This window comes from Ursus arctos, unplaced genomic scaffold, assembly GCF_023065955.2.
Source record: "Ursus arctos isolate Adak ecotype North America unplaced genomic scaffold, UrsArc2.0 scaffold_8, whole genome shotgun sequence".
NCBI classification, from domain to species: Eukaryota; Metazoa; Chordata; class Mammalia; order Carnivora; family Ursidae; genus Ursus; species Ursus arctos.
The window spans coordinates 10,207,509-10,230,176 of NW_026623100.1; the positions used below are offsets into that span (position 1 = coordinate 10,207,509).

The 22,668-nt window shown below is 41.0% G+C and overlaps 1 protein-coding gene across 1 annotated transcript; it reads left to right on the forward strand.

Annotated features, from left to right (window-relative positions):
- The first annotated feature begins 495 nt into the window (after positions 1-495).
- LYG1 (lysozyme g1) lies at positions 496-6,766 on the forward strand. The gene is made up of 6 exons (XM_026517627.2): positions 496-555; positions 1,531-1,596; positions 3,496-3,600; positions 4,528-4,721; positions 6,220-6,352; positions 6,513-6,766. The coding sequence occupies exons 2-6, from the start codon at positions 1,554-1,556 to the stop codon at positions 6,629-6,631; spliced, it is 594 nt and encodes a 197-aa protein (XP_026373412.1). The 5' UTR covers positions 496-555; positions 1,531-1,553; the 3' UTR covers positions 6,632-6,766.
- The last annotated feature ends 15,902 nt before the right edge of the window (positions 6,767-22,668 follow it).

The following is a 22,668-nucleotide window of genomic DNA, read 5'->3' on the forward strand; positions in this document are numbered from 1 at the left end:
TTCCATGTTCCTGTATCTTTCTGGTGTTGGGACTGAGCATGGCGTTTCCTGCTCAACTAAAGGAAACCAGGTAGACCATCTCAATGTTATAGGGAAGAAAAACAAGATACATGGCCATGTCTGAGGAGCACACAACTGCCTGGTATAAGACGTAATTTAAATGACTTCCTTAATACTTCTCCTTTATCTTTTGACAAAATCTCTTCCTGGGTGTTTGGAAGGAAACATTCATAAGAATAACCTTGAAGCAAAAGAGATGAGAAAGTGCCAAGTGTCACGTTTATATGCATACTCCCACTTATAATGACAGTAATAATTCAAAATGATAGGTAGCCAGACTCATCTGACGCAGGGAGAGGGTGAGGACACCCTGCAGTGGGAGGGGTTGGTGGGAAGTGGAGGCTTTTGGGGGCAGGAGGCCAGATCCTCCAGCATTGCCTGGGGTCAACTGCAACCTATTCTGGCTGACATTTGTGTATTCATTTGGTAGCTACTGGGACAACCAAGGCTCTTTGTACCGGTGGAAGGTGGTTAGAGAAACGGTTGGATAAGAAAGTAAGTGAGTACAAGTGCAAGTGCATGCCAATGACCAGTTAGTTACCACTTCTCCCATCTAGTGAGCACAATATGAGTTTAATCCTGCCCATGACCTGACTTTTGGGGATTTTTTTTTAATTTTTATTTTATTTTATTTATTTATTTGACAGAGAGAGAGACAGCTAGCGAGAGAGGGAACACAGTCAGGGGGAGTGGGAGAGGAAAAAGCAGGCTTCCAGCAGAGGAGCCTGATGTGGGGCTCGATCCCAGGACTCTGCCAAAGGCAGATGCTTAACAACTGAACCACCCAGGCTCCCCTGACTTTTGGGGATTTGACTAGGTTTTCTCCTGCACAGGAGTTTTGCAGAAGGAATGGGGAGCATGGCTTAAGGTGGCCAAAGGGGTCTGAGATTCCCAGGCTGGGGTATTAGAGCAGTGGGAAAGGTCTACAAATCCCTCCTCCAACCAAAACAGAGTATATTCCAAGACACAGGAACGTGTAACCTTTCCTCTACACTGAAGGAAAAAGAACCCAAATGAAAAAAAACACTAATATAAAATTCTCCTTTTCATGTTATCTTTTGATAGTAAGAAGACTACTACTGAGATAAGGCACAGGCATCAAAAATTTGCTTTTTGGAATCTGGACTCAGATAACTATGTTTCTCAGTGTTGAGAATCAAAGTATCTTGGCTTCCTGAAATAATTACTCTCTAGTAGTTCAATGGTCTGGTGAGTTCCCGTGAGCCAAGCAGGAGTCTCGTCATATTTCAGTTAATTGAAAGGGTGGATGGAGCACAAGTCTTATTTTTGTATTTTTCATTATGATTCAGATGATTAATTTTCTTAGTTCAGACATGGGGAAACTTATTTCTTTCTTCTTCGTCGTTGTCTTCTTTTTTTACCTTTTCCCATAGAAACATTACATATTGTTATGATGATAATGGATGTTTTCACATCTTTGACTTAATTTCTATTCTAAAATCATTTTAGGACGTGAAGAGCCCCTCATCAATATGTCTGTGCTGTGGCTGCTTCTGGGTCTTCTTGCCCTTACTGGTGAGTAACAGAATGGCAGGAACAGAATGGTATTTCTGATACTTGAAACTGTGGTAGAAAATGTTTTTCTTCTAAGTTGTCCAATAAATACTGGACTTAGTGGCAGCCACTAATGAATGGCCTCTTTCCAGATGCCCCACAAAAGGAGGGAGCACTCTGGAATGTGGAGTGGGCTTAAACCAGCATTGCTGGAGACTGGACTTTAAATATACATCATTGATAAGTACTCATTGTTCCTCTATAAAAACCATCTCACCAAGAGTAGTTATTGAAGTTATTAATAGCTCATGTATTTCCGTAGAAGGATTGAGATGGTTTACCATAATAAGACTAATGTAATTTCAAATAGAAAACTAGCATGGAGGGGATCAAGGACATGTGACGAAGCTAACCACTGAGGCTGACATAGTTGCTGTGCTTGAATTTCAGATTTGGTCTTAAGGTTCCTTGCAGACCAAAAGGGAAAAGTACATGTTTTTTGAAAGTAAAAGGAGGAAGCATAGTTCCTCAGGAGAAGCAAACTTTTTCCTGGCTCTAAATTCTGATGATTTCTCAGATGGGGTCTTACATTCATTCATTTATTGATTGGTCCATTTATTTAACAAGTATTTTTAAATTTCTAAAAGATATTTTGGGACTATAAGGAACTTTAGGGAATAGCTAATGTGACTAGGGAGTGGCTACAGGGCGGGGAGCAATGAATGACACAACCCATTACAATATTAAGGATATTTGTCACCAATTATAAAGATAAACGTGTACTGCTTAAAAAATAAAAAAGGACATGTTGGTTCATTTAATTTTTGGTACACTCATAAAAGACCAGGTCTTTTTGTCTCCACATTTCTTTCAGATTTGTAAAGTAGAAGCATTTACTCCAAAATATTAATATTTTCAGCTCCAAGAAGCTCTTAGTAAGAAAATAAACCTTAACAGGCATCTATATAAACATATAATACACATACGATGACGCGCAATGGATTTGTTTCCAAGGATTTGCAAACCATTAAGATTTGATGATATGAGCAAAGAATAAAGCAAATAAAAAAGAGTAATCTAATGTGAAGTCCTTACAAGCTTATCATAGTGAGATGATTTTCTCAATGGGCAACTTCCTGCCCCCTATATGTATCTTGTTACTGCTCATGTGTCCTTCTGGTATGAATTATTAATACTAGGGAAGCCCTCCTCTTCAGTGACCTTTGTGAAAAACCTCTCTTCCCTGGAAGGGTACCAGTAGGTAGAGAGAGAGATATGGAAAGGCAAAGACCGAAAAAGAAGAAGTGGATAGAGGCAGCCCCCCTGTGGAAACTTGGTTCTGTGCCCCATTACATGTCCTCCCCTCTTTGCTGTCTTTGGCACCCCCGTCTAGAAAAGTACACCATCCAGAAGACCAGGGAAAGCTAGCTCCAAGTCCCGATGCCTTTACTTTGGGTCTGGGTTGAGACCCCACGGAAGCCCAGGCTTTATACATGTTTCTCCAGAGCAACCATAAATATCTCAGCAGACCAGCCAGGCAGGAATATTTGAGGGAGAAGTATTGAGAGTTCACCTAAGATACAGCATGAAGACTAGTTACAGGGAACAGATCCTCTGGTTTGATTCCAAGACACCAACTCAACAGCACTGGACAGCCCAGGGCTTTGCGAGGAGTATAGCTGCTCCAACAGTTGCTCATGCCTGCAGGATAGGAGGTGACAATTTAGTATCGAGGAGGTTTCTATGATAATTTCCTAGGCACTATATCGTAAATTTCAAAAGTGTACTTCAGTTCAGAGTGAAGTTGTTGTTACTGATGTTGGTAAAGTTCTTTTTATTAATGGCGCTTCATTCATGGACAGAAGATGATCAAAACTAGTCTAGTTCAATGCCTTAGCCTGAAAATTTCTCAATTTGTAGATTCATCTGAAAGCAGCAATTGGGGATGCTATGGAAACATCCGAAACTTTGAGACCCCTGGGGCGTCTTGTGGGATTGGAAAGCGTCATGGCCTGAACTACTGTGGTAGGTTACAATCTCATTGTCCGCCTCCCCCCTCCTCTTTCTCTCAGAAGGTGCCTCCTTTTGGCAAGGGTGGCTTTAACAGGATTTTGTCCTTCCCATAATACCCCGCACCCATGTCTCCCTGTCCTTCCCCACAAATTTTGATCCTTTCAATGTATCCTTTTGGTTCCCACTATTTCCCACAGCCCAGTGGCAGGAAGAGCACTAGACATGGAGTCCAAAGACCTTGTCTGAGTGTGGGCTATGGTTCTTCAACAAGTCATTTAGTTCTCCTCTGCCTCCACTGAAAGGGGTTAAAAGTACTCACTTTACAATTTTGTTGTAAACTCTGGTTGATAGAATGTAGATGAGAGTGCTTTGAAACCACAAAAAATGCTTACAAGGTAAGTGGGCTAGCCAGGTAAATTAGTATTGGTTTTCATTTTGCCCAGCATCCTTGTTATTTTACAAAAGTTTAAGCTCATGTAATTTCTGGGTGTCACTTTAGGGTGGAAAGGTGGGCAAGCGTGAGCAAATCTGTCAGGGAAACTCTCCAAGGACTTCTTGAAGGGGTTGGGAGAGTCTCTCTTTATATATATGGTGCTCGTTGTAGCTGATGGACAGGTACATTTTATTGGGTAACCCTGTTTGGGGTGCTTAGGATAGGGCCAGGGTGTTGTGTCCAGGGAATTGTCCTGCGTGGGCCAGAGCAGCCCCTGAGAGCCCAGCGAGGGGCACTGGCAGCCACAAAGGACATAAAGGACATGACCTCAGTGGATACCAATACAAGCTTAGGTCTAGGAATGGCCACTAGGGATTTCAGATTAGACATGGGCTTCTTGGTCCTAGACCACTGCCCAGATTGTTGGAGGGTGATTTCTCTCCTCTTGAGCTCCCACATCCGCGTAAGTCACACCCGCCACATCCTTCCTTCTATGTTTGCATTAGGAGTTCGTGCTTCTGAAAGGCTGGCTGAAATAGACATGCCGTACCTCCTGAGATATCAGCCCGTGATTCGTACTGTCGGCCAAAAGTACTGTGTGGATCCTGCAGTGATTGCTGGTGTCTTGTCCAGGGAGTCTCATGGTGGCAACGTTATGGCCAATGTGGGCAACATGGGCGATGGCATCGGGGTTGTGCAGGTAACCCTCCATCAGTTATGGCATATGGCACAACACTAAGGGGACACCTTTACATTTGTTGTTGTTGACACCCTGGAGCACAGCTCCATGGGACACAGAACGAAAGGTGCTCCCTGGATCTGAGAGAGTCACAGCTCTGCCTGATACCAGTAGCAGCATCACTGCTTTATTGCGAACCATGGTTTCTTTTCAAAATCAACTGTGCTGTCTTTCCAGGATATCATCCGTGGTACCCTACTCTCGATCCTTGCTCTGTTATTTGGTAACCACGTGACCTCATTTAATCTCCCTAGGACTCAGTTTCCTCACCTATAAAACACCAGCCTCCTAGAATTGTTATAATTGCATATGTGAACGATGTGAATGCAACATTGTGAAAACGTGCTTAGTAGATAGCAGATTCTTAGCAAACACTGAATTCCTTCTCCTTTGTTTTCTTTCTACACAATCCTTAGTTCTGAAGATCCAGTTTTATTTTTGCACAAATTCTGCCTGGTTTCACTTCTCATAGAGTCTTCCGGGGAACGGGCATTAATCCCACAGTTGAATTAATTGGGTACTGGGGGAATCGGTGATGGCAAGGAGACAATGGAGCTGTGGTTTTTTCGATTGCATTTCACATTGTTGCTGTAGTTGCCGAGAAGCCTTTATGTGGAACAGTCATTTCTTAAGCTTTTAGGAAAACGTATTCCTCAGTGATCTTTAAACTGGCTTCCCATTAGTACTTGGAATAACACTTTGCAATTTAAAAGTACTTTCAAATACCTTATTTTGATTTGGAGACCCATCCAATAATCTGATGAGGATGGGGTTGGGGGAAGACATGTAACCCATCCTTTTCAAGTGAGGAAGTGGTTTTACGAGAAGAGAGTCATTGCTGCAGAGTCACATGGCAGCTAGAAAATGCAGAACCGGGACCAAGAGAAACATGGGCGATGTTAGGGTCAGCATCATTTCCGAGGCCCTGCTCTGCCTCCTTCATAAAATCTTGTTCTTGGGAAAAGGATGCGTCCATCTACTTTGAAGATGAAAGAATTCTCCAGAGTCAGACATTTCTCCTAAATATGTTGAAACTCATGTGGAACAGTAACCAAAGATGTATAAGAAAAATTAGAAGTACTTTTAGACATTCAGATTATCTGGAAGGAGAATTCCAAGTACAGATATAAAAACCCCTTTCTGACCTGTTTGGAAGGCTTGTGTTTGCAGCATTGAAGGAGGGCATCGGACTGGTAGGTCCACTACCTCTCTCGCCTCTGGCTTCCAACTCTGCCTCTCCCCAGTACAAGGAAGCAGCTGCGAAATGTCTGCTCATCCTTCCTTTGCCCAAACCTTGTAGCTTTACTCTTTATCTGCAGGGAGATTAGAAGTGGCATTAGTTCGGCCAAAGAAGGAAGAGAGAAAAAGGAGGGAAATGAGAAAGCAGCACTGGTCCCATGAAGTCCTATCACCTTCGCACATGGCTTACCTAGCTTTTCCTCTGCCTCCCTCTCTCTAGGACCCTGGTCTTTATGCTCCCACATCCTGGATCAGCGAGTCCCAGGTTTCTCAAATAACCGAGGTCCTGACTGTTAGGATCAAAGAAATCCAGAGGAGGTTTCCAACCTGGACCTCTGACCAGTACCTGAGAGGTAAGTGTAACCCATGGGTTGGTGGTTTCGCAGCATGGAACTAATAAGAACAACTACAAGACCTTGTACGAGATTCCCCAAGAGAATCTAAGTTAACTGCTGAGACCCAGAAGCAATGAGGGGCTATAAGGTCAGCATTAACCCGTCTCACATATTCCAGGCGGACTGTGTGCCTATGCTGGAGCTCCCGGCTACATCCGAAGCAGCCAGGACCTGAGCTGTGACTTCTGCAATGATGTCCTTGCACGAGCCAAATACTTCAGGAGACATGGCTTCTAACACTTCAGAGCAAACCCGAGCTCATTATCACATAGAAGACCTCAACAGTTACACAGATAAAACTAGCCAATGGGGCTTGTAACCGTGAGTCTGAATTTGACCTGAAGGTCATCAAAATCCCATGAAGCACATTAAAGGAGGATTTGTCTGCATTTTGTGGTGTGGTGAGTGTGTAAATGAAGGGCTGTGTCTCCTTCAAGGTACTTCCATGGAAGTTAGCCTTAATGTGGATTTCCACGAAATGAATCCTAGACCTCAGTGACTGGCACTGCCATTTAGCAAATAAAAATACAGGAAGCCTAGTTAAATTTAAATTTCAGGTAAATGGTGAAAGATTTTTTCGTGTTAAGTCCCATGCAATCTTTAGAACACATTTATCCTAAAAAATTATTCAATTTATCTGAAATACAAGTTTATCTGGGTACCTGATATTTTATGCAAATTCTACCACTGATATCTTTGATAAAAATCATAGTTTCTAATTTTAATTGAAAACATTTTTTTAAGATTTTATTTATTTATTTGAGACAGTGAGCTGAGAGAGAAAGAGAGAGCACGAGTGAGGGGAGGGGTAGAGGGAGAGGAAGAAGCAGATTCCCAGCTGAGCAGGGATTCCCTATGCTGGGGGGGGGTGCCCCATCCCAGAACCCCGGGACCATGACCTGAGCTGAAGACAGACACTTAACCAACTGAGCCACCCAGGTGCCCCTCAAAGAAAACTTCTGATGAGAAAAAGGGTGAGATGGTGGCCTGCCCCATCTGCTGGGTGGAAAAGTTTCGGGAGAGTCACTTGTTTATTTTTTTTTTTTAAGATTTTATTTATTTGAGATAGAGAAAAAACACAAGCAGTGGGAGCAGCAGAGGGGGAGGGAGAAGCAGGCTCCCCACTGAGCAGGGAGCCTGACACAGGGCTCAATCTTGGTACCCCAGGATCATGACCTGAGCTGAAGGCTGATGCTTAGCCTACTGGGCCATCTGGGTGCCCTGGAGAGTCACTTGTTAACTCTGCAGCATTAGCTTAGCCCAGGGACAGCCTCTCTATCATCTAATTTTACCTCCTCCTTTCTTGGACCCTGGGCAACAGAACCTTCTCCTGCACCCATGCTTCCCCCCCACTCCCTCCAACTCAGCTAAACTATTCCCTGGTTTGGGGCACTTAAGACTAAACAGAGCCACGGAGGATAGTGATTCATCAATCAGAATCACCCTCAAGGACGTTGACCAGCACTATACTGGTAAATTATTTGCCTTAGTCCCAGAACCAGAATTCAAGCCCAGGTTTCTTTCATTTAAACCTTTTTATTTTTCTCTAAGTGACACATGCACATAATTAGATGATTGCAGTTTTTAAAGATTATTTATTTACTAGAGAGAGAACAAGTGGGGGAGTAGGAGCAGAGGGAGAAGGAGTGAGAGAATCTCAAGCAGACTCCGCACTCAGCACGGAGCCTGACATGGGGCTGGATCCCATGACCCTGAGATCATGACCTGAGCTGAAATCAAGCGTCAGACGCTTGACTGACTCAGCCCCTCAGGCCCCCCTGTAATTAGAGGATTATTAATATGTATGGTGTGCATGTGTCTGTCTGTGTGGTGGGCTGTTAGGGTGTCAACCATCAGGGCTAAAAACGAGAAAGTTAAAGGGGAAAGGTCCCAGGCAAATCCAGATGAGTTGGTCACCTCAGCCGGCATTAGCCCTCGTGGAAGGTATTTGAAAATGTGTGAGGGTAGTTTTCCTCTTTCCCTCTCTCCTCCTCACACCCTTTGTTTTGTTATCCACACAAGCCTTGGGGTGGAGAGAGGGAGGGGGGATTGGAAATTACTGGTGTTTTGTGGTGAGGAAAAGGATGCTAAACATTTTGCAGTTAACACTGGGTAGGATGGCCCCATCCTGTGAAGAACATATGTAAATGAGGGTGTGTGTGTGTGTCTGTACATCTTTTTTAAACCTCTTCCTGAGCTAGCCTTTTATCAACTTTATAACTCAGAAAAAAATTTTTAAGAGGTCTTGGAGCCATGTCTTTGAAATGTAAACATCCAAGAAGATAGCTTACCTATGCACCTGTCGCTGTGATAGTTCAGCCTCTAGGCATCTGCTTGTCATAGAAATAAGAAGATTTTTATCACTTCTTCTGATAAAGGTGGATTTAGGGTAAACTACTAAAGAATATGCAGCAAATGGTGCTGTTTTCTTGTATGTAGTAATGGCTAAAAATAGAGCAGCAAAAAAGGATTATAACATTTTGGCTGCTTAAATAGGATAGAATTTCTTTCTATCTTTACAATCTCTTTGCAGATGATCAACCGTGTCCATGCTCCCATTTATGCTCATTCAATAATGAAACTGCTTCCTTTCTTTTTGATGTTTTGTGTAGATTTTTAATTCCCTGACAACACAAAAAGAAAAGACTGTTTGGTTAAAGATCACTCGGTCCGGGGCTGACAGTCAGCTAGCTGTGTGAGGCACTGGTGTTCCGGAAGGTCTTAATCACGTCCCAGGTCTTTGGTTTTCCTCTTTGTCAAGTACAAGATTTTCATCAAGATGCCGGAGACTTCTTCCTAGAGATTGTGAATCCCGTCACAGAAAATGGTTTTGTCCCAGAGCAGATGCTATGCCATCACAGTTTGCAGCCGAGCTGCGTAGTAACCTGAGATTACTTTACTTTCTTGAACAATTTTTGTTTTCCATGGACTTAATAATCCCCCTTTATTTGCTTACTGCCTTAGTTTTCTCTGTATCTATCTCGAACTGAATTCTAAATATCCTCTCAGGAAGTCTTTCCTGAAGCCTTCTGACCTGCTCCTATCTGAGGTAAATCAGGAGGCTCTGAGAGCATCCTGGGAGTCTCTCCACCACTAGCCCTTTGCAGCTGTCCTCTGTTGCTCCTTCCATTTTTTGCATCCTTCTTTGCTCGCTCCTTTGTTTTGATGGAGCACATTCTCCAGCCGCTTCCTGAGAAAAGTGGATGGAAGGTAAATCTTTTTTAAGACCTCTCATGTTCAAAATATCATTTTTTCTACTGTCATGTGAATTGGTGATTTGGCCTAGTACAAAATTGTAGTTTGGAAATAATTTTCCTTTAAAATTATGAAAGCATTGCCCCGTTGGCCTTCTGGCTTCCAGGGTTACTCTTGAGAAGCCTGAAGTCATTTCAATTTTAATCCTTTGTATATAATACATCCCCTTCTTCCTTCTAGAAGACTGTAGAATCTTTTCTTGTCACATGTTTGATATTTCACAATGATGTGCTTTAGTAACATTCTGGTTTTATCCATTATGCTAGGCATTCGGTCAGTCCCTTCAAATTTAATTTCAAAATTCAAAAAATTTGCTGATAATTCCCTTCCCTCCATCTTTCTCTGTCCTCTTTTCTGTAATAAAGCATGGACTTCCTGGACTGGTCCTCTAAATTTCTTGATTTTTTTTCTCTCTCCTAATTTTCATTTCTGTCCTTTTGCTTTCTAGAAAACTTCTTTATCTCTTAAAGTTTCCAGTAAGTTTTTCATTTCTGCTATCATGTTTTTATTTTCCAGGAGGTGTTTTGTTTTGTTTTTTGTTTTTGTTTTGTTTTGGTTTGGTTTGGTTTCTGCTGTTCTCTGAGTGTTTCTCTTTATAGCATCTTGCTTTGGTTTTATCAATGCAATATTTTCTCTTATTTCTCTATTATTGAGAGTCCTTCCCACTCCCCCAAGTCTTCCTCTTGCAAATCTCTTTTTCTTCCTGATTTTTTCTGTTTGTTCTGACATTTCTATTTCCTGTTGGAAGCTTTCCTCAAATGTCAGGAATTATTTGTTATCTGGACATATTTAAAAGTGTGGGAACTAGAAAGTTTATCAGAAACTCTGAGCACATGGGTGAAGCTTATGTGAGCAACCCCACAAAGTGACCCTACTGGGATATTTGTTGGGAAATCCTCTATGTCTATCTATCTTTACATATTTATTTTGACTGTTCATATGCCTGGGAGAAAAAGCCACATAGTTTTTAGACTTCTCTAGAGAGTAAAGACTTGGCTGCCAGGGTTCTGGAATCCAAGTGGAGGTAGCAGACTGAGGAACTCAGCATTCAACATGCATTTCACTTGGTCTTCCTCTTTTCTGTATCAACCCCTCCCAAATCTGTGCCTGGCATTATCCTGCCCAGAGACCCCCTATATTATGATCCTTTCCAGAGACAAAATCTCTTCTGGGATCAGGGAAGAGGTCCAGGGTTTCAGCGGCTTCTTTGTCATCTTTCAAATGTAAACATCTTTTCTTACCTGGAGTTTCCCTCACTTCCAGAGGTGGCTGATGCCATCAATTTCTGAATCTTGTGAGGATTTTACAATATGAATCCAATTGGTTCTTTGCTTTGCCACTGCCAAGTTCGGATTTCATTCCTACACGTGTTTTATCAGTGTCCGCTTGTCCAAGTGTTTTCCAGCTTTCACAATTCTGCTGCGTTTATCTATCAGAGTCTAGGAATGTTTCCAAGGACTAGGAGTTGTCAACCAGAATTTCTGTGCTTTCTGTATACACACTTCGAGCAAAGTTTGTAGATTTCTCATGCTGTGGATTTATGCCTTTGGTAGATCCTAGTAGATCACGGTGGCAGACAGACTCTAAGATGCATTCTATGGTCCCTTCCTCCTAGTGTTCATGCTCTTGTGGAATTCCCTTCCCTTCACTCTGGGTGGTAACTGGGTCTTGCTTCTAACAAAGAGGATATGGCAAAGATGATGGGATGTTACTTCTGTGGTTACATTACAGAAGATTGTAACTTCCATCTTGTTAGTCAAGTCTCTCTTTAGCTGGCTTTGATGAAGCAAGTTGCCATGCTAGGGAAGCCTATGTGGCAAAGAACGGAGGGTGACCTCTGGCTAACGTCAGCAAGGTACTGAGGGCATTGTCTCAACAACCCAAAGGAACTGAAGCTTACCAACAACCATATGAGTGAGCTTTGCAGCAGGTCCTTCCATAATTTACCTTTCAGATGAGACTCTAGCTCTGGTTGATTGCAGCTTTGTGAAAGACGCAGAAGCAGAGGTCTAGCTGAGCTGTGCCTGGATTCCACAGAAACTGATATTTTGGAAGGGTAATCAGTGCAGAATCAAGAAGATTACCTAATTAGATAAATATTAGGGAAATATAATTGCTTCCCAAACAAAAAATCAATTATCTTTCATTTTGAAAATTTTCTGTATTGCTCCCTTTTTATTTTTATCAGTGTAATATAAACACATAGAAAAAAATAGAATTGTGCAAATAATAAAAAGCAGAAGTAACCCCACCCCATCCCTCCTCAGACAGCCTTAAGGCAACAAAATTCTTTTAATTAATATTAAATTGATTAGGGGCACCTGGGTGGCTCAGTCGTTAAGCGTCTGCCTTCGGCTCAGGGCGTGATCCCAGGGTTCTGGGGTCAAGCCCCCAGTAGGGCCCCCTGCTCCGCTGGAGCCTGCTTCTTCCTCTCCCACTCCCCCTGCTTGTGTTCCCTCTCTTGCTGGTTGTCTCTCTCTGTCAAATAAATCAATAAAATATTTTTTAAAAATTAAATTGATTAAATTTCTTTTAATAAATGATATTTATATCATTCCATTATGTGGATGTACTATTATTTAATAAATTTCCTAATGGAAGTTTGGATCATTGACATCCTTCTCCATGCCTGAATTTTATTGTGGAAATTTTCAAACCAATAGGAAGGCTGAAAACTTAAACATGGGCACCCATATTCCCACTACCTAGATTCTACCCCTTAACGTATAACTATACTTGCTTTATTACATATCTAGTCAACTATCCATCTTCTACCCACCCATCAATCCATCTATTTTTTTTTTTGGATGCATTTCAGACTAATTTAGAGACATTATTTATACTTCCTCCCAGATGCATTAGTCAGTATAAGATTAACAGGAGTTCAACATTTGTCCATGATTCTTTTTTTGCTGTGATTCTTCTGAGGTAAGATTTACACACACAGATCTTAAGTGCACCATTGAATGACTTACAGCAAACACATACTCCTATACGACCTAACTCCTGATCCAGGTACAGAACACTGCCATCACTCCAAAAAATCCTCTCATGATCTTTCCCAATTTCCTCCTGTGAAGGCAGCTACTGCTGTCTGCATACCGTCATTTTCCTGCTCTAGAACTTCGCCCAAGAGGAATCGGTAGCATGCATTCCTTTGTATAAAGCTGCTGTCACTCAGCACAAGGTTTTCGAAGTTCATCTACACTGTTGCATTTGCTAGTAATTCTTACCTTTTCCTTGTTGACTAGTATTCTGTTGTGTAACTATCACACTCTGTTTACGCATGCTCCTGTTGATGGTCACCTGGGTTGTTTCTAGTTTGGGCTATTATGGACTAAAGCTGCCATGAAGATTTTTGTATATCACTTTTTGTGGACATATCTTTTTCACATCTCTTGAGTAAATACCTCGGAGTGGACTTTTTTTTTTTTTTTTTTTTTTTTTTTTTTTTGAGAAGGGAGAGAGAGAAGGGGAGAGCGAGAGAATTGTAAGCAGGCTCCAAGCCCAACAAGGAGCCTGATGCGGGGCTTGATCTCACAACCTTGAGATCATGACCTGAGCTGAAATCAAGAATTGGATGCTTAACTGAGTTACCCAGCCACCCCCAGGAGTGGAATTTTTGAGTCAAAGTAACCACTTTAATTCTTTCCTTTATAGTCCTTATGGTAAACTCCTTAATGCTAAGTAATATGCTTTTTCCATTATCTATCACTTTAATATTATGATTTTCCCCAGACCTCAGGAATCAGAATTATGTTAATTCATAAATACTGGTTAATGGCACTCTTATCAAATAGTCCAAATACAGCCTTATTTTATTGTTATAGTTAGATACAGTTAGTTATACAGTTAGGTGTTTTTAGCAATTTAATAATCACACAGGCTAACCCTGACTCCCAAATGAAACCTAGGATTCCAACAACAGATAAAATACATTTAAATATATTGGTCCTTTTCCTCTCCCATTGTATCCCCTTGCAGCTCTCCACACAGGGTAACTATCAACATGAATCCTGTGTTCATCATTCCCTTGCTTTCCTTTACATATAGATTTTCATTCTTATTTTAGTTTTTAGCATTATAAAAAGATATATGATGGGGGGGAAAAGCCACATGATCTTCTTAATTGATACAGAAAAACAGTTTGACAAAATTCAACACCCTTTTATGATAAAAACACTCAACAAACTAGGAACAAAAGAAAATTAGCTCAACATAATTAAGGTCATCTATGACAAACCCACAGCTATCAATAAGACAAGGGTGCCTGTTTTTGCCATATGTTCAACATAGTGCTGGAAGTCCTACTTGCAGCAATCAGACAAGAAAAAGAAAGGAAAGACATTCAAATTGTAAAGGAAGAAGTAAAATTATCTCTCTTTGCTGATGATAAGATCTTATACGTGGAAAACCCTGAAGATTACACACACACACACACACACACACACACGCACACATATGCACAAAACCTGTTGAGACTAATAAATGAATTCAGTAAAGTTGCAGGGTACAAAATCATTACCTAAAGATCAGTTTTATCTCTATGCACCAACAATGAACAATCCAAAAAGGAAATCAAGAAAACAATTCCAGGGGCGCCTGGGTGGCACAGCGGTTAAGCGTCTGCCTTCAGCTCAGGGCGTGATCCCGGCGTTCTGGGATCGAGCCCCACATCAGGCTCCTCTGCTGGGAGCCTGCTTCTTCCTTTCCCACTCCCCCTGCTTGTGTTCCCTCTCTCGCTGGCTGTCTCTCTCTCTGTCAAATAAATAAATAAAATCTTTAAAAAAAAAAGAAAACAATTCCATTTATAATAGCATCAAAAAGAATAAAACACTAAAGAACTTAACCAAGTAGGAAAAAGAGCTATCCACTGAAAACTACAAAATGTTGTTGAAATGAAAGAAAGCACAAATAAATGAAGTGACAACCCGTGTTCAGAGATTAGCAAACTTAATACTGTTAGAATACCAATACTGCCCAAAATGACCTACAGATTCAATGCAAACCTTATCAAAATACCAAGACTGTTTGTTTTGTTTTGTTTTTATTTTTGCTTTTTCAAAAATGAAAACACATTTTACAGTCAAATGGAATCTCAAGGGACCCTGGATAGTCAAAATAATATTGAAAAAGAACAGAGCTGAAGGTCTCCCACATCCGGATTTCAAAACTTACTACAAAGCTACAGTAATTAAATCGGTGTGCTACTGGCACATATATAGACTTATACACCAATGGAATAGAATAAAAAGCTTAAAAATAATCTCTTGCATATATGGTCAAATGATTTTTGACAAGGGTGCCAAGACCATTCAATGGGAGTAAGGATAGTCTTTTCAACAAATATTGCTGGGAAAACTGACCATATGCATTTAAAAAAAAAAAAAGTAAAGAAGCTGAACCCTTACCTTACAGCATATACAAAAATTAACTAAAAATGGATCCCAAACCTAAACATTAGAGATAAAACTATAAATTTCTCAGAAGATAGGGAGAAATCTTTATGATAATTGGATTTGGCCATGATTTCTTGCCAAAAGCCAGCCAACAAAAAGCACAGGCAACAACAACAACAAAAAATAGATAAATTGGACTTCATCAAAACTTTAAAAATTGTGCATCAAAAGACACTGTCCCAGAGTAGAAAGGCCATCCGTGGCATGGAAAAAAATATTTGCAAATCACATATGTGATAAGGAATTTATATCCAGAGTATTTAGAGAACTCCCAAAAAGCAACAACAAAGAAGCAAACAACCCCACTAAGCATATGAGAAGACGTTCCTCTTCACTAATCATCAGGAAAATGAAAAGCAAAATCAAGGTGAGTCACCACCTCATACCCATTACGATGACTCCTAAAATCAACAAGGATAAAAAACAAACAACCCAATTACAAAATGGGCGAAGGGGGGCCGTGGGTGGCTCAGTCAATTAAACGTTTGCCTTTGGCTCAGGTCATGATCCCGGAGTCCCTCGATGGAGCCCCACATCAGACTCCCTGCTCGGCAGGGAGCCTGCTTCTCCCTCTGCCTCTCACTCTGCTTGTGCTCTAGCGCGCTCTCTCTCTCCTAAAATAAAAAATCTTTTAAAAAAATGGAGCCTAATTTAAAATTATTTGTTGATCTCTGCTAATACTTTTTGCTTTTGATGGAATCTATATATTCTTTTCCTTTTGAAATGCTTCCTCAAAAGTCTAGTAATCCTAGCTTGTGACTCCATTTGACCTGGAGTATTCTCTGCAGGCAGCTTCAGAAGCACAGACCTAGCAGAGTTGGCCCCAGTGGGTGCTGAGGCTGGGGAAGGGGTGGGGCGGGAACAGTCCCCAGGGAGAGAGTTCTGGGTACCAGCCAATCATTTGTTCTTGGAGGAAGAGGGTAGGGGAAGATTAGTTGGTCCCCACCTGCTTCTCTTCCTCCAAAGCTCAGGGATTCTGTGCTGGCTTAATTTGACACCTGGGGACACCTGAACCAGTCTGCATGTGTTAGCAGGCCCTGTTTTTTCCAAGGTAATGCAGAATGGTCTGGAAGCAAGATAAAAACTCCAATAGTTCCCGCCTATTTTACTCTCCAATCAGCCTGGCTGCCTCCAGTATAGGCCTCATCTGAACACGTTAACAGTTAAAAACAGTCCCACCCCACCTGGGGGATTTGAACTTGACTCTGGAGGGGGAGCCATTGACTCTGGAGGGAGATGCACCAGCGTCTCTGTCATATTTTTTTGTAGCCCCCACTCTTTCTTAAAAAATCAAATATATGTGGTTTTAAAAAAGAGAGAGAAAGTTTATAATAAAAAGCAGGGCCCTTCCGCTCTGCCCCACCTCTTTCCCAGTCACACCTCCTGGAAGCAAACACTTACATCCTCTCTTTTTTATAGCTTTCCTGATGGACACCTGTAAGGGAAGAACTCTTTCTTTTCCCCTCCTACTAGGGAAGACCCGAGCTCTTCCCTACTGTGTTTCCCCTCTGGGAGTCACTTTGACTACTCACACATAACACGTTGCTTCCGGTGTGCAGTTGCTCCCCAGCAGACTGGAAGCTAGGGAGATGCTTGGGGCTGTCCACCCCAGAGCCCCTGACCTTGAACACTAAGCAACACATTCTGCTGCCTATTCTGTTTGATGGGACTATACAGGGAGGACAGGATCTCTACATTTTCAAGATCGAGATTAACAAGGGCATACGGGGTATGCTTGCACAAACAAGCTATCCAGATGTGCCATACTACCGGTCACCAAATGTCTGGTGGTTTTCCCCACACCAAGCAATTCTCTCTGATACCAGCTGAGTGTCCTACAATTCAACTCAATTCTGGCACTCTTTGCCCGTCAGATCCCGCAGGTCAGTCCCACAGACTGCCCCACTACCCCTGACAGCAGACATCAGATACCAATCAAAAGCCCATGTTGTGCTTCTGACCAACCAGCTGTAGATCAGAGATTCCAACAACCCTTTCCTTGGGTTCCATTAATTTGCTAAAGCAGTTCACAGAACTCAGGGAAATGTGAAGAGGAATGGCCAGATGAACAGCTACCTAAGTAGGGCGAGGCCTGGCGGGGGGAGGGGGTTGGTCCCAAGCACGGGAGTTTCTGTCCCTGTGGAAGTGGTGTGCCTCACCCTACGGTGTGGAAGTGTTCACACATCTGGAAGCTCTCTGCTCCCTGTTCTATCGGGATTTTATGGCAGCTTCCTCATGCAGGCATGATCAATCATTTTTTTTCTTTTAAAAAATTTTTATTTTAATTCAATTAACATATAATGTTATTGGTTTCACAGGTACAGGTCTGTGATTCATCAGTCTTATATAATACCTAGTGCTCATTACATCACATGCCTTCCTTAATGCCCATCACCCAGTTACCCCACCCCTCTACCCACCTCCCCTCCAGCAACCCTCAGTTTATTTCCTATGATTAAGAGTCTCTTATAGTTTGTCTTCCTCTCTGGTTTTCATCTTGTTTTTTCGTTTTTTGTTTTATTCCTCCCTTCCCCTCTGTTTTGTTTCTTAAGTTCCACATATCAGTGAGATCATATATTTGTCTTTCTCTGATTGACTTATTTCACTTAGCATAATACCCTCTAGTTCCATCCACATCATTGCAAATGGCAAGATTTCATCTTTTGATGGCTGCATAATATTCCATTGTATATATACACCACATCTTTTTTTTTTTTTTTTTTTTTTTACACACCACATCTTCTTTATCCATTCATCTGTTGATGGATGTCTGGGCTCTTTCCATAGTTTGGCTATTGTGGAGATTGCTGTTATAAACATTAGGGTACAGGGGCCCCTTCAGGTCCCTACATATGTATCTTTGGGGTAAATATCCAGTAGTGCAATTGCTGGGTCAAAGGGTAGCTCTATTTTCAACTTTTTGAAGAACCTCCATACTGTTTTCCAGAATGGCTGCACCAGCTTGCATTCCCACCAGCAGCGTGAGAGGGTTCCCCTTTCTCCACATCCTCGCCAGCATTTGCTTTTCCCTGTCTTCATTCTGACTGGTGTGAGGTTTCAGTGTGGTTTCTGATTTGTGTTTTCCTGATGCGGAGTGATGTTAAGCATGTTTCCTGTGTCTATTGGCCATTTGTATGTCTTCTTTGGAGAAATGTCTATCTTTCCATTTCTTGATTGGATTATTTGTTCTTTGGGTGTTGAGTTTGATAAGTTCTTTGTAGATTTTGGATACTAGCCCTTTATCTGATATGTCATTTGCAAGTATCTTCTCTCATTCTGTCGGTTGTCTTTTGGTTTTGTTGACTGTTTCCTTTGTTGTACAAAAGCTTTTTATTTTGGTGAAGTCCCAATAGTTCATTTTTGCCTTTGTCTCCCTTGCCTTTGGAGATGTGTCTAGCAAGAAGTTGCTGTGGCTGGGATCGAAGAGGTTGCAGGCACGATCAACCATTAACTGCATTTCTAGGGCCCCTCCCCTCCCAGGAGGGTGTGGAGGAGGTGGAGCTGAAAATTCCAAGCTCTTTCCGGTGACCAGCCCCCCATCCAAAGGCCATCCTGCTCACCCAGAGTCACCTCATTAGAACAAAAGATGCTCCTAATGTTCTTATCACCTAGGAAATTACAAGGGTTTTAGGAGTCTGGCAGGACCTGGGGGCAGAGACCAATATATGTATTTTCTATTAGCCCACAATACCTCTTTAGCTTTAAAAGTATGTTAATCTTGTTATTTCTCCTTTCCTCATTATTATGAGAAGAGTTAATTGTGAAAATAAAAGAAGCCTCATTTAAAGTGGAGCCAGAAAGTCCTGAAGGGGGAGCTCTTGCGTGTACGGCTCCTTGCAGCCTGAGGAGCCAACAGAAAGAAGGGATCCCTTGACAAGGGAAAACATTTTTCACATAGGAATTTCATCTCCTGATTTTAAGAAGGAAGATCCCCCCTGCCCCAGGGAAGGCAACAACACACAGACCTCCACTTGTGGCCAATGAGAAACCATCACAATCTCAACCTCTGTTCTCCAATGAACTTTTGTCTAAAACAACCTTCCCCATTTTCCTCCTAAAACCTATTACAAGTTGACCTTGTCTTTGTCTCTTCGGACTTGCGTATGGTTCACCGTAGTGCGCTTGCCCCAAATCCCAATTTTCCTGCTACTCCCAAATAAATTCATTTTGTTGGTAGAATAACTGGCTATTTTATGATTTGTTCATTTATATATTTAAACCAATGTAAAACCTCGGACACAAATGTTGGGTTGTCAACATCACAGCTGCAATCAGGCATTGGAACTGAATTTTTTGTTTTTTGGGTTTTTTTAATGTGTAATTGAGGACAGTGTTGTCATTTTGCTAGCTTTCACTTTTCCCCCCCTCGCACTACTCTTTTAGGTAAAAAACATTTGGCAGCTAGATTTTAAAGGGTTTTTCCTTATATATTTAAATATATTTTTAAACGATATTAGGTTAGAATTTTTTTGTGAACAAAAGGAAAAACATCTTTAGGGTCAGAAATTTCTACTTACACATAAAAGACCTGTTTTTGGATTAGTGAATACCACAATTTCTAAAATTATGTGTGCATTAGAGCTCTCTAATATCCAAAGAAACAACTTCCTTTCAAAAATCATCATATGATGTTCTAAGTATTTTGAGTTTGGCTAACAAAAATCACCCTCTTTAATAAAGCAAGTGTAATCTAAACATTATTGTTATGGACAAAGAACTCCCTGGAAATTCTTCTTTACAGAAGTCACTTTCATTTTAAAAATTATTTATTATTGTTTAATATACCATGCTATATTAGTTTCAGGTGCATACTGTAATGATTCAACAATTCTATACATTACTCGGTGCTCATCAAGATAAGTGTACTCTTTTTTTTTTTTTTAAAGATTTATTTATTTATTTATTTGACAGAGATAGAGACAGCCAGCGAGAGAGGGAACACAAGCAGGGGGAGTGGGAGAGGAAGAAGCAGGCTCATAGCGGAGGAGCCTGATGTGGGGCTCGATCCCATAACGCCGGGATCACGCCCTGAGCCGAAGGCAGACGCTTAACCGCTGTGCTACCCAGGCACCCCAAGATAAGTGTACTCTTAATCACTTTTATCTCTTTCACCCATCCCCTCTCCCATCTCTCCTCTGTCAACCACCAGTTTGTTTTCTGTATTTAAGATGTTTGCTTGTTTCTCTCTCCTCCCCTTTGTTTGTTTTGTTTCTTAAATTCCATGAGTGAAATTGTATGGTATTTGTCTGTCTCTGTCTGACTTGTTTCACTTAGCATAATACTCTCTAGGTCCATCCGTGTTGTAGATGGCAAGATCCCATTCTTTTTTCTGGCTGGGTAGTATTCCATGGTGTATATATACCACATCTTTATCCATTCATCTGTGGATGGGCACTTGGATTGCTTCTATATCTTGCGTATTGTAAATAATGCTGCAATAAACAGAGGGATGCATGTATCTTTTTTAATTCATGTTTTTGTTTTCTTTGGGTAAATACCTCGAAGTGGAATTACTGGATCATATGGTATTTCTATTTTTAATTTTTTGAGGGAACTCCATGCTGTTTTTCACAGTGATAGTATCAGTTTGCATTCCCACCGGCAGTGCAGGAAGGTTTTTTTTTTTTCTTTCTCTACATCCCTGCCAACACTTGTTATTTCTTGTGTTTTTGATTGTAGCCATTCTGACAGGTGTGAGGTGATATCTCGTTGTGGTTTTGATTTATATTTCCCTGATGATGAGTGATGCTGGGCATCTTTTCTTGTGTCCAGTGGCCCTTTGCATATCTTTAGAAAAAATGTCTATTCAGGTAACTGCATATTTTTTAATTGGATTTTTTTTTTTTTTTGGTGTTGAGTTGTAGAAGTTCTTTATATATTTTGGATATTAACGCCTTATTGGTTATATCATTTGCAAATATTTTCTTTCATTCAGTAGGTTGCCTTGTCATTTTGCGGGTGATCTCCTTCATTGTGCAAAAACTTTTTATTTTGGTGTAGTCCCAATAGTTTAATTTTTCTTCCCCTGCCTGAGGCGACATAGCTAGAAAAAAATGTTCCTGTAGCTGAGTCAAAGGAATTCCTGCCCATATTTTCTTCTAGGAGTTTTATGGTTTTACCTCTCAGATTTAGGTCTTTAATCCATTTTGAGTTTATTTTTGTGTATACTGTAAGAAAATGGTCCAGTTTCATTCTTTTGCATGTAGCTGTCCAGTTTTCCCAACACCATTTGTTGAAGAGAGTGTCTTTTCCTCATAGTATATTCTTACATCCTTTGTTGTAGATTAATTGACTGTATCTGTGTGGGTTTATTTCTGGGCTCTCTATTCTGTTCTATTGATCTATGTATTTATTTTTGTGCCAATACCATATTGTTTTGAATATTGGCTATTTTATTTTTAAGGTTAGCATACATAGTCACATAGATCAAAACTGAAATAAGAAGTTAAAAACATATGGAAAGTCTTCTCCGTACTTCATTTTACACTCACACACACATACACACACACACTCACCCCTCACTGTATATTATATAAGATTGTCATTGTTTGTCCTCTTCTGCTATTGCAAATGATGCTTCCATGAATAACCACTACATGTCATTTTGCATGTGTGCAAATAGGATACATTTTCAGAATGGAATTTTTCAATCAAAAAGCTTATTTTTTAACAGCTTTATGGGGATAGAACTCAAATACTATGGAATTCATCCATTTATAGTGTATAACCCAATCATTTTTAGTGTGGAAAGACCAACCAAATGAGAATAAGCAAAGGCTTATTCAGAACTTTCTATAGCAAAGGAATCAGCCACCATCATTTGCATTTTGGCAGACTCAAAGGCAGGCAGAGGAGTGGGAAAGATTTATTGTGTAAAAAAGGGAAGGCTCCAAATGTGTCCTGATTGGAGGCTGTTGGTATGGGGGATCTGGAGGCAGGCTAAGTAGAAGTGAGGCATCCAATGTGATTGGTTAGGAATACACATTTGCCTTTTCTTGTTGGTCCTCAGCTGGAAACAGGGACAAAAATTAGAGAAGGTGACAGTTATTAATCAAATCCTGGCTCCTTGGGGCCAGTTGTTACAGGTATTCTTTCCTGGCTTACTGAACCAGTTGTTAGAGAGATATAATGGTCTGACTTCTTGCAAGACTGACTTAGAGATAGCAGGCTGGCTTTCTGGGTTGGTTACTACAGATAATGGGTTGGTTTCCTGGGCTGATTGCTGCAAATGGCAGGTCAGAATTCTATTTTTATATACAGTCAGGCCATTGTCCATTTTTACATTCATTCTCTCACTATGTTCCCAAAGTTGTGCAACCATCACCATTGTTTAAATCCATTTACATCACCCCAAAAGAAACCCTGTACCTATTAGCAGTGCCTCATTTTCTTCCTATCCCCCAACCATAGCCAACCAGTAATCTACCTTCTGTCTCTACAGGTTTGCCTGTTGTGAACGTTTCACATAATTGGAATCATACAATGTGGTCTTTAAGACTTAGCATAATTTCATTTAGCATAATGTCTTCAAGTTTCATCCATATTATAGCATGCATCAGT

Coding starts and splice junctions, on each gene's coding strand:
- LYG1 (XM_026517627.2), top strand. CDS start 1,554: ATGTCTGTGCTGTGGCTGCTTCTGGGTCTTCTTGCCCTTACTG. Junction 1,597..3,495: donor GGGTCTTCTTGCCCTTACTG/GTGAGTAACAGA, acceptor CTCAATTTGTAG/ATTCATCTGAAAGCAGCAAT. Junction 4,722..6,219: donor ATGGCATCGGGGTTGTGCAG/GTAACCCTCCAT, acceptor CCCTCTCTCTAG/GACCCTGGTCTTTATGCTCC.